This window comes from Lepus europaeus, chromosome 1, assembly GCF_033115175.1.
Source record: "Lepus europaeus isolate LE1 chromosome 1, mLepTim1.pri, whole genome shotgun sequence".
NCBI lineage: Eukaryota > Metazoa > Chordata > Mammalia > Lagomorpha > Leporidae > Lepus > Lepus europaeus.
In genome coordinates, this window is record NC_084827.1 from 144,676,281 (window position 1) to 144,688,020 (window position 11,740).

The window sequence follows — 11,740 nt, forward strand, 5'->3', positions numbered from 1 at the left end:
CCAGAATCTCCCAGTGTTAACTCTGGTTACAAGATAAACTTAGGCATGTTAAGTTCTTTTACAGAGAACCATCTTCCATTTGCTGCTTCCCTCTCCAAATTTGGCTTGGGCCAAATCAGGCCCCCAGACCTCCATCATTATATCCCACATGGGTGGCAAGAGCCCAAGCAGTTGGGCCATCTTATGCTCTCCCAGGCACATTAGCAGAGAGCCAGATCAGAAGTGGAGCAGCTGGACTCCACCTGGTACTCCAGTATAGATGCTGGCACCAACAGCAGCTTGATGTGTGTGTCAGGGGAGGTAGTGCTGTTAGCATAGCAGGTAAAGCCACCACTGCATCCCACATGGGCACTGGTTCGAGTCCTGGCTGCTCTATTTCCGATCTAGCTCTCTGCTATGGCCTGGGAAAAGCAGTAGAAAATGTCCCAAGTCCTTGGACCCCTGCACCTCTGAGGGAGACCTGATCTGTGATTGGCCCAGCTCCAGCTGTTGTGGCCACTTGAGGAATGAACCAGCAGATGAAAGACCTCTCTTTGCAAGTCTGCCTTTCAAATAAATCTCTAAAAAATTTTTTTTTAATTTTTGACAGGCAGAGTGGACAGTGAGAGAGACAGAGAGATAGATCTTCCTTTTACCATTGGTTCACCCTCCAGTGTCCTGATCTGAAGCCAGGAGCCAGGTGCTTCTCCTGGTCTCCCATGCGGGTACAGGGCCCAAGGACTTGAGCCATCCTCCACTGCACTCCCGGGCCACAGCAGAGAGCTGGCCTGGAAGAGGGGCAACCAGGACAGAACCCGGTGTGCCGGCGCCGCAAGGCGGAGGATTAGCCTAGTGAGCCGCGGCGCCGGCCCTATAAAATTTTTTAAAAAGAGAAGCTTGGGGCTGGCACTGTGGTGCCTGTGGCACCAATTTCCCATATGGGAACCTGGGTGCACCACTTCCAATCCAGCTCTCTGCTAACATGCCTGAGGAGGCAGTGGAAGATGGCCTAAGTGTTTGGACCCCCGCATCTACATGGGAGACCTGGAGGAAGCTCCCTACCCCACAGGCTTCAGATTAGTCCAGCTGTGGCCATTGCAGCCATTTGAGGAGTGAATCAGATAAGACTTCGATCTCTCCAACTCTCTCAAAACAAATCTCTGAAGAAAAAAACCCAGTAGCTTAACCAGCTACATCACAATGCTGGCCCCCGTTTTCTTGTCTAAACTTTGTATCTGTTTATCTGATCTCACTACATTTAACTTAAAGATACTTACAATCCTTAAAGATCCTGTCCTGATCCTTACAATCTCTAAATAAGGCAAGTATTTCCAAAGGCTCAAAGAAACCAAGAAATCTACATATTTTTTTTAAAAAAGATTTATTTATTTTATAGAGAGTTTGAGGGAGAGGGTTATCAGCCAGGAGCCACATCTAGTCTCCCAAGTAGGTACGGGGTCCTAAGCGCATGGGCCATCTTACATAAGCAGGGAGCTGGATTGGAAGTGCAATAGCCGGATATCTTGAGCTGGTGCCCAATGGGATGCCAGTGTTGCAGGCAGAGGCATAACCTGCTATACTACAACCTTGGCCTAATCATAACTTTTCTCTGAAACCTTAGTCCTACTATATTCTCAATCTTTTTAAAAAAAGATCCATCCACTGGTTCAGTCCCCAAATGGCAGCTAGGGCAGGGCCAGGCCAAAGCCTGGAGCTTGTTCCAGGTCATCCAAGTGGGTGCATGCTGCCATCAGAGCACACAAGAACTATGCCGGTACAGGATGCTGGCATCACAGGTGGTGGCTTATCTAACCTGTCATGCCACAGCACTGGCCCCTGATTTATTCTTCTGACCTTTGTTTAAAAGTGGAGCAGCTGGGACTCGAATTGGAGCCCATCTGGGATTCCAGTTTTGTAAGTGGCAGCTTGATCTGCTATGCAACACCAGCCTGTTTGGTTAAGGTGACAGAAGTAGGAAGAAAACTGGTACTGAAAACAAATTGTACAGATTCATATAAATTTCATAAGCCCAAAGTTTATTCGGAATAAACCATTTTATAATTACTGAAAATGATGTTTATTACTTTAGCTATGTACTTATTAACAAATCAATTTAACCAAACAAAATAAACATGGCAATACAAAAATTTAGGAAATTTACAAAGCTGTACAAAATAACTTAGTATTTAAAAAGTAGACTGATACAGTCTATAAAATCTCTTCAAGAGAGCTATACAATACAATCTATATAGTTTTTTTAAGTGGATAAAAGAAAGGATGCTTTAAGGCTTCCTTGAGAGTGATTCTTTTGGCTGGATCATATTCCAACATTTTCTGAATGAGGTCGAAGAGAAGCTCATGTTCAGCATCCTGGGAAAGCATAAATTCCTGAAAGGAAAACAGGAATGTGTTCAAAAGCCTTTTCTGCTTCCATTTACTGTGCTTTATTTCTCCCTCATAAAAACAGAGGGGAAACTCAACATTACAATTTCCAAGGCTTACCTTCAAAGGTTTACACCGCCTGGAAACGTATCTGCCGGCAGAGCTGTGCTCATCCCAGTCTAACCGATCATGATGGAAATATTTACGTTTCCTAAAAGTAAAATAAATATCCATTCTTGTTTATAACACAGACAACTTAAAAAAATATAGCCAAGGTTTTTGGTCAAATCAAGTATTGCATTTTTCTAGATCATTAAAAGGTAGCCAGCCATGGAATGGAAGTCCTCCCCTTCCCAACAGGGTAATCTGTGCAACTGAAAAGGTGTTAATTTGACTTCATTGTTTTAGACCATTGGAAGCAGTACTAAAGGAGGACACTAACTCATCACATACCTGGTTTTCTGTATCATGTGTTTGGGCAGAGGTCCAAGAATCCTTTCCATCATTGCTAGGTGCTCCTTACTATCATGTGTCTGAAATAAGCAAAAGAAAACAACTCATTAACTATGTCATCTTAAACACTGTGTTTTGTTCCTTTTTATTTAAAAGACCTGCTAATTTTCCAGTCCATATGATTAGAAGTCACAAAGAAGGTTACCATAAAGGCATACTTTGCAAATTACAGCTGACAGCAAAACCATTAAGGTTTGCAGAACAAGCTTACCTGCGTGATCTCCCTAAATGGACTGGAATAAGCTTGTATACCATACTTTAAGATGTTAAAAGGCCACATAAATGTATCTACTTTTTGAGTTAAATAAATTCCCATGAACAAGGACTTATCTTGTGCAAAGCCATTTCACCCAGATGAGTCACTTACTGGAAATACTGTAAACCCCAGATAGTACTCAATGAGGATACAGCCTATACTCCAGACATCACATGGTTGGGACCAGCCTAGAGCTGCAAAACAAAACATTAGGAAAAGAATTTCAAAATGTCCTAAAGGTGTTGCAAAGTTCGTGAAACAGTCAAGTATTCATATATATGTGTGTGTATATATGTATGTATATAAATACATGTCTATAAAGGGTAGGGCTTTAAAAACTTTAACTGGTCAAAGTCTCAACTCTGACGTAACTAATTAGTCCCATATTTGGGACTAGCAATTTGGAGAGTATTTCCTTCCTAAGATTCAATGATCCAGCTCCCTGCTAATGCACCGGAAAGCAGCAGAGTACCTGGACCTGTGTTGAGACCCCTCAAAGAAGCTCCTGGCTTCAGACTAGCCCAGCTCTGGCTGTTGCAGCACACTGTAGAGTGAACCAGCAGACAGAAACTCTCTCCCCTTCTCTGCACTTCAAATAAATCCGATATATGTGAAACAGTACGGTTTGTTATTTCATGTTCCAAAGTCTTCTCTGCATTATTTTTGCTGGCGCTTGATTTAATCTCATGGTTTTTTGCATCCTGATCCTAGAAGCAATAGGCTATACTGTATATATACCCGCCCCACACACCATAGTGTGCTGACCCCTCGGTTTGTGTATGTACACCGTCTGGCACAACAAAATCACCTTGTAACACATTTCTCAGCACATAGCCCAGTCATTAAGTGCTGAGTGACTATTCCAGAACAGGTAAGCCACTTGCTCAGTCTCCAACTGTTAAGTTGAACAACTGTGAGCTTAAAAAATGTTACTGATATTGATCCTTTAAAGAAAAAAAGTAAAACAAAATCCTACACAGTAAGACCCAGAATTATAAACTGTCAGCTTCAATAAAGAAATAATTTCTCAAAGCACAATACAAACCTAAAATAACTTCAGGTGCTCTGTAGTGTCTTGTAGATACCAACGTACTGTGATGTTCATCATCATATGTCGCACTTCCAAAGTCTACAACTTTAATGTCTGCATTTATTAAAGTTCGCTCGTCACGTTTCTGAAAAATTGTAAATGATGGTTTACAAAGGCATAAAATATTTTTTTCAAACAATGAAGAAAATATATTGAAGACTTACCATTTTGGGATTATATGCCTCTGTGTAGTCAGACTGTACAAATAAGATGTTCTCAGGCTTTAAGTCTGTGTGAGTCAACTTATTACTGTGTAAAACTGAGAATGAAACAGAAAATGTTGATGCAACCTGAAAAATCAAAACCAAGCCAAACCCAAAACCCTACAACAAAATCCCTCTGATGCCCACAGAAATGGTCATCAACATTCCAAGCCAGCTAAAAAATCACCAGGGACTAAAGTGCACTACCCTCCTTAAAGAGTATACTGACAGGATATTAGGACACTGAGATCTTCCATTCCTTAATTTTTACCCAAGTTTCTAGGTTAATATTTTTTAGATGTAGTGATTTTATTAAATGCTGGATAATACACTATATATTGAATGAAATGATCAATAGCTTGTACAACTATTATCTATTCTTTCGCCTTATTTGTAATTGATATATTTACCATGTATATTTTTTGATATATATAAATCATAGGATGGCTAAATCAAGGGGTTTTCTCATGCATTCTCTCATTCTTTGGAGGTGTGTGTGGTTAGAACACTTAAAATCTACTCTAAGTATGCAACACAGTAACTACAGTCACCACAACATATAACTGATCTCTTGAACTTATTCCTAAGTGAAATTTCCTGTTCTTTGACCAACATATTCCCATCCCTCCACCACCCAATTCATACATACTCCAAGTCCTATATCAAACCTTATTTTTTAAAGATCCAATCATTCTGGCACTAAAACCTCAGAATCAAGTTTCTGGAACACAACTTACAATTCACAGACTTGCATATCTGATATGCCATCTTCCTGATATGATCCAGTCGAAATGGTAGAAAACCATTTTCCTTAATGAAGTCGTAAGTACTAAGTCCCAGTAATTCAAACACAATGCAAATGTGACCATGATGCTCAAACCACTCCAACATTTGCACACAGCGGCTATAAACAAATAAAAAATGCCTTGAGTACAGCTTCTCACAGCTGAAACCTGCCTGAGGGCACTGTCCAAGTTCTAGTTAGATACTTACAAAGTACTATTGGGATCTGTTGTGTTTAAGTGTTCCAGAACTTGTATTTCTGAGCGAGCAGCTTCACAATATCTATCCACATTTTTAACTATTTTCACTGCTACATGTCTACCTCCCCTGTTAAGAGAAAATAAATCTAAAGTTAAAAAAAAAAATGAAGCTGTCCAATTCCAGTTTTCTGTCACTCTCTTCAAAATGTACTAATGCTTATACTCTGAACTGTATTTGTCTCTTGAATACTGGCTTAGCGTCCGGCTGACTGGTTACACCTGTAAGTAGTTGCAATTCCGAGTAAGCCGCCCCGTGCACTGTGGAATCGGTATGCACACAGGCTGACCACCACCAAATGCTTCCCTCAGGCACCACTCGCACCAGTTTTGCGATTTCCTCAGTTTGTATGCCATCTAACACCTGAATGTAGAGACCAATTTCTTCCTGCAGTTTGTTACTGCTAAATATCTCAAAAATCACCTTTAACAGGTTTAAAAACAAAAGTCAGGACACAGTGGAAGCATAGGGAAGACTTCTAACTCTCAGAATTTCACAAACAATAGGAAATTTCCTCAAATAACTCATTTGGAAAAGCTTATTCAGAAGGGGGGAAACAAAATCTAACAAGGAATAGAAAAGGTAAAGGAAAGCATTTTTTTAACCTATCTTGAGAACTTCAATCAGTAGTTACTGAAATGGATGTAAGAAAATTAAATTTGTGACACCATTTATAAGCTATTTGCCCTGGCTGTGTTATGATAGGATCAGGGCACTCTAAAAATTCAGGATCCTAGGTACAACCCCCAGAAAAGGGATCTTAATGTAAAATCAAGGCTGAAAACAGATACAGCTGGTGAAAAAGGATGGCCACAATTGTGCCCAGTGGGACAACAAAATATTCTTAAAAACAAAAACCATGTTCTCAGACTAAGAATGGAATGAAGCTACACATGCTATTAACTGTTAAAAAAAAAAAAAAAAAGGATAAATATTTTTAACTGGGAGCTTTTCTTTTTTTTTTGACAGGCAGAGTGGACAGAGAGAGAGAGACAGAGAGAAAGGTCTTCCTTTTCACCACTGGTTCACCCTCCAATGGCCGCTGCGTTGTGGCCGGCGCACTGCGCAAATCCGAAGCCAGGAGCCAGGTGCTTCCTCCTGGTCTCCCATGGGGTGCAGGGCCCAAGGACTTGGGCCATCCTCCACTGCCTTCCCGGGCCATAGCAGAGAGCTGGCCTGGAAGAGGGGCAACCGGGACAGAATCCTGTGCCCCAACCAGAACTAGAACCCGGTGTGCCGGCGCTAGCCTATTGAGAAGTGGTGCCGGCAAAAAAAAAAAAAAAATTTCTCACACTAACAATGGAATGAAGCTACACATGCTATTAACTGTTCAAAAAAAAAGAAAAAAAAAAAGGATAAATATTTTTAACTGGGAGTTTCTTATATTCAAGTCAAAACTTCTAAAAGTATACAAAGATAAGGCTAGCTGATCTGTGGAATGAACCAGTGTACAGGATCTGTCTGTGCCTCTAAAATAAATACATTTTTAAAAATTATTAAATAAAGGTCAACACTCAAGTGTAATCTCAGCAGAGATAACTTACGCTTTATGATCAATGCACTCCACGACTTTTCCAAAAGCTCCTTCACCTAAAGTATCAACAATTTCATCTAAAAGAGAAAGGAATCTCAGTCATACTGAGAAGTGGCAATGATGTACTTATAATTAATGCTATCAATGCAGATTATTCTAGTTGATGCTAAATATTTCCTTATTACTAGATATTTACTTTATTGATCAACACCATCAATAAACATATTAATAACTACTTTAGGTCTAATTTCATTCTTAGACTAATTTCATTAACTTGATTTACTGTTCTGGAAGTTCTGTTACAAACATTAAATTTCTAAAGAAAGCAAAAATGCAATCCCCCCCCACCAAAAGAAATGGAAAAACAAAACAGAACAAAACAAAACAAAACAAAAAAGAGAGAGAAAGAAAAAGATTTCCAAATCCCTGAAAACTTAATCTATATAAAGATTATGTTATCTGAAAAGTTAATAAGTGTTGAAAAATATTCTATACATCTTGCACTTAGTACGTCTCCACTCTGACAGATCAGGTGACCCTCCTCATCATCCTCTACACTCCTGGTTCTTTTCCTTCGGTGACTCTTCTGGAAACGTCAAGTGGGCGGCACCAAGATCATCCAGCCAATCAATATACCCGAGTGAATTCAGGGCAGAATACGAAATTCATTCAGCGGGGAGATATTCAGGCATTCAGATACACGCCAGGCCACAAACGGTTGGCAGGAGCAATTTCAAATTCAGTCCCCAGAAATTCACAGGGCACATAGTTTATGTTAACAGGAGAAAAACATGGCAAGGAACAGATTTTCAGATAAGATACTCAAAGTGGCAAGGCAACAAAACATAATACAATTGTTTTTCTTTAAAAAAATGCTTAGTTGTAGCACTCTCTGAAACATAATTTTAAGTTTCTAGTGTCCTAATTTCATGTTGCAAAATTGTAGGATGTAACTATTTACTTGTCAAAATAGACTGTGGCCAAATTTTCTAGCTCATCTAAGAAAACAAATATTAAAACAGTAAACAAAATTAAAGTCCTAATTTTGGGGAGAAAAAGACTTGGCATACAAGATAATACTATGGCATTTAAAATGTCATCTTAGCTGATCTCCAAATTAACACTTAACTCATAAATTTCATTTATGCTGTTTTCTTACTGAAAAGGATTAGATAACATGCTTTATTTAATTACAAAGAGGCATGCCTAATCCTCAATCTTACAAAAATAAAATGCCTACTATTTTTACACTGGAGCTTATTAAAACAAATCAATTTCTTCAAGTACTTTCAATAACCTCCACAATTTCAATGGAATGACAATTTGTAGCCAATCAATAATTAAGTCTAGTATAGCACTAAATACGTGTATTTACTATACTTTAGGAATTTCCTATCCAATGCATAAATACAGAAAAAAATCCTGCAAGTTAAAATTGAGATGACTTTATCTCAAACAGAACTTTCTCAAACCCAAATTCAAATATTCCTGTTCCACATGGGATATAAAATTCCCAAAATGTTTTAAAACGGCTCATACCCCATGTGAACGATGATGTGAAGTACTGTGGTGAATCCTATGTTTACTTTTATAACTACTTCTTCCACTTCTACCAGAGGACTTGCTACTATGGTTCTGGTATCTGCTCTCATGGTCTCTATGGCGATGTCCAAGGTCACATCCTTGACTGTAGTCATTTCTGTATTCATCAATGTAGCGTCGACTATGATAATCTTTCTCATTTATAGATCTGCTTTCCAAATAATAGCTAGAGAAAAAAACATTTTCAATGTTTTGTGCCAATATCAAATATCCTCCAATTTTAGTATCTTTTTCAGTAAAACACGTATGCTCCCTACCCACCAGAACACACAAAGTTTACAAAATCTCACAGGGAGCAGAGGTTTGGTCCAGAGGTCAAGATGCTGGTTAAGAAGCTCATACTCTCTATCAGAGAGCCTGGGTTTAAGTCCCCACTCCACCTCTGGACTCCAGCTTCCCACTAATGCAGACCCTATGAGGCAACAGTGACAGCTCAGTTACTGGCTTCCTGCTAGCCATACTGGGAGAACTGGACTGAGTTCTTGGATTCTGGCACCAGGCAGGCCAAAGGCCACTGTGCTCTGTGCTTCATAAATTTAAATAAAATACCACCTCTGATTGGAACAAAGGAATGGTAATCACCCTTACACGCTATTTCTTGCGAAGCAGATAGCTCCTACTGGCTGGTTCACGCCCTAAATGCTTGCAAGTGGTAGGCTGGGTCTGGGGCCCTTGTTAGGAGCCAGAACTCGCCCTTGAGTCACCACAGCTGCCTCTGAGGTCAGTCAGGAAATCAAACCCCAGCCTTTGACACTGCAACGTGGGTGTCTTAACCACTCAGCTCAACACCTGGTCTCAGTTGTTTACGTGATACTTTTACCATAAAATGTGCTTTTGCACTGCCACACTTTTAAGCACACCCTTACCTATCAGATGTTTTAGAGAGATTGTATTTGCAGCGCTTGTTCTCCCGAGCACTGCTGGGTGATCGCTTCCTTCTCTTGTGACTGCTGCTGCTTCTCCATTTTCCACAATCCCAATCCTTTTCATCCCAATCCGGGCAGTAGGTTCTCTTTGAGTGTCTCATCTACATAAAAGACAAGTTATCCCCAGTTAAGTTGCACCCTACACCGAGGTGTTTAATAACAGATTTCTTCTTTGCAAACTTAGCCCCGCTGTGACCTTTTGGAATTGTTCTGTCAAGTTCGGAAATCACTGTCATCCAATCAGCAAACACCGATAAATCCAATTCTGCATTATCCTACCCACCCATGCCCAGATTTGCTGGAACAATGCGAGGAATTGTTAAAAAGGAAGGGTGTGAATCCCCATTTCTCAACTTGAGTAAAATCTTACTCATGCTGGCCGGTAACACAAACAACTCTAAAAACATGTATCAGAAGCTAGCTCCAACTCTAACGCCATCATCCGTGCTCCTCGCCGTGACCTCAGACTCGTCGGCGAGAAATATTTCTGTACAGCAAGGGCTCTCGGCACGCACGCAAGTCAACGATCCAAGCTCTCTGGAGTCGCGTGAAGCCCCCTTCCTCCCAGGAAAGGCCGCCCACGAAACCTGACAATCCCTAAGAAGCTGAAAAAATAGCTCACGGTCAAAAAAAAAAAAAAAAAAATGCCCTCCGTTCAAACGGCCCGGACCCGCGCACATCTCCACCTGCAACTCCAGATCAAAACGGTCAAGCGGGACCCGCCCGTCGTCCCCCCAACGATCCCTGAAACGCACCACAGTGCCCCGCGCCCCTCAATCCGGCCTTTGTCACCCCAACACGGGGGGAGGGGCGACACCGAGTCTCGAGCTCCCTAAAGGTCACCGACTCCTGTCGCGGCTCTCGCTTGCTACCAACACTTGTCCGCCCGCAGCGCCGCCATCTCCGCACGTTCTAGAACGTACGCGGCCGCCAGCCCCACAGGCAGCTCGGCCGCCTCGGCGCGAGGCCGAAGTCCGGGCTCCGCCCCGCCGCCATCTTGCAGCTCGGCCACTGCAGACGACAACATGGCGCCCGCGGGCGACCGGGCCCGGCCCTCCCCGCCGCCCCCTCTGCGGAAGGCCGCGCCTCGACCAGCGCACCCCGTGCCGCCGACTCCGTCACCACCCGCGAGCAGCAGCCGGCGGCGACGGGCTCTGCAGGGCGCAGGGTCGCGCCGCCTGGGTGCGGCCTGCGGACGAGGCGGCAGCCGCCGTGTCCCGAGCCTGCGGGCGGCCACCGAGCTGCGAGGAAGGCGTCGCTGGGCGCTCGCCGCGCTCACGGGGCCGGCCCTGGCGCTGGCGCGCTCCCTCTGCGTCTTACCGTTCCGCCAGACTCCACGCTGGAGGAGGCAAAGCTTGCAAGGTGAACAACGCAGAGCGCCCAGCTGGCTGCGACGGACGCCGAGCACAAAATGGAGCTGACAGCCCCAGCGTCGGGACTCGCCTCGAAAACACCGATGACGTCACGAGCGCGGGGCGGGGCGCGGCGGCCCCGAGTGCGCAGGCGCCGGCTGGCACCCGGCGCGAGCGGCAGGACGGAGGGCGGCCATTTTGCGCTGCTGCTTTGATGGGATTAGGGAGTGTTGGGGAGGGAATTGTCCTCCCCACGGATTGGAAATGGTGTTTGTAGGCAGGCAGAATGCCTCCCTGTCCCTGCCCGTGATATCTTTATGCCTGTAACGAGGAGGGATTTTGAAAATAAGCTCTTAAGAAACACAAAACATATTGGCACCACTTAAAAACTGGAAGTTTAGAATAAAAATTGGAATGCCGGTCAATACAGAAATGTCCTAATAATACAGGCCTTTTAAAAGTGACAACAAAAAATGTTAGTGACGTTTATGGACGAAAGGCATGACGTATAAAAAAGTGGCCAAGAAAGAAAAAGCTGTGGCTAAAAAAAATTTTCTTACTAATCCCACAAACATCTTTTTAGATGAAACAAAATGTGAGGCCTTGGTACAACTGGCATCTGTTTAGTGTGTTAAGAATTAGGAGAGGAGAGCTGCAAGCTAACTCCCAAACTGCAGTTAGAATCGAAACATTAATTAGGTCAGCGTTGGGAGAAGAAACCCAAGAAGCCAGTGTTTGGTGTGTTTTAGGAATGCTCCAAGTCTAATCAAGACGATCTGGGCAGTGCGGGGGACTCTGGTTCTTGGTGAAATGAACACTGCTACTGAAAACCGGCTTGATAACATGAGAGCCCTGTGGTAGA

The 11,740-nt window shown here is 42.8% G+C and overlaps 1 protein-coding gene across 2 annotated transcripts; it reads right to left on the bottom strand.

Moving 5' to 3' along the window:
- Nucleotides 1–1,994: 1,994 nt before the first annotated feature.
- CLK1 (CDC like kinase 1) lies at nt 1,995–10,953 on the bottom strand. Of its 2 annotated transcripts, XM_062189765.1 has the most exons (13): nt 10,847–10,953; nt 9,467–9,627; nt 8,538–8,766; nt 7,494–7,584; nt 7,009–7,075; nt 5,417–5,533; nt 5,161–5,327; nt 4,385–4,479; nt 4,176–4,305; nt 3,242–3,324; nt 2,815–2,894; nt 2,482–2,572; nt 1,995–2,367 (listed from the first exon to the last, which is right to left on the bottom strand). In XM_062189765.1, the coding sequence occupies exons 2-13, from the start codon at nt 9,625–9,627 to the stop codon at nt 2,224–2,226; spliced, it is 1,455 nt and encodes a 484-aa protein (XP_062045749.1). In that variant the 5' UTR covers nt 10,847–10,953; the 3' UTR covers nt 1,995–2,223. The 2 variants fall into 2 exon arrangements, with proteins under 2 accessions (XP_062045749.1, XP_062045755.1); XM_062189771.1 differs by lacking the exons at nt 7,494–7,584; nt 9,467–9,627; nt 10,847–10,953 and having other exon boundaries at nt 8,538–8,564.
- Between the last annotated feature and the right edge of the window lie 787 nt (nt 10,954–11,740).

Bases quoted from the DNA above. Each gene is read 5' to 3' on its own strand.
- CLK1 (XM_062189765.1), bottom strand. From the start codon at position 9,627: ATGAGACACTCAAAGAGAACCTACTGCCCGGATTGGGATGAAAAGGAT. The intron at 4,306-4,384 runs GTAAGTCTTCAA...ACAATTTTTCAG, and splicing joins AGGCATATAATCCCAAAATG to AAACGTGACGAGCGAACTTT. The intron at 2,895-3,241 runs GTAAGTGACTCA...TGCTTATTTCAG, and splicing joins TGGGGTTTACAGTATTTCCA to ACACATGATAGTAAGGAGCA.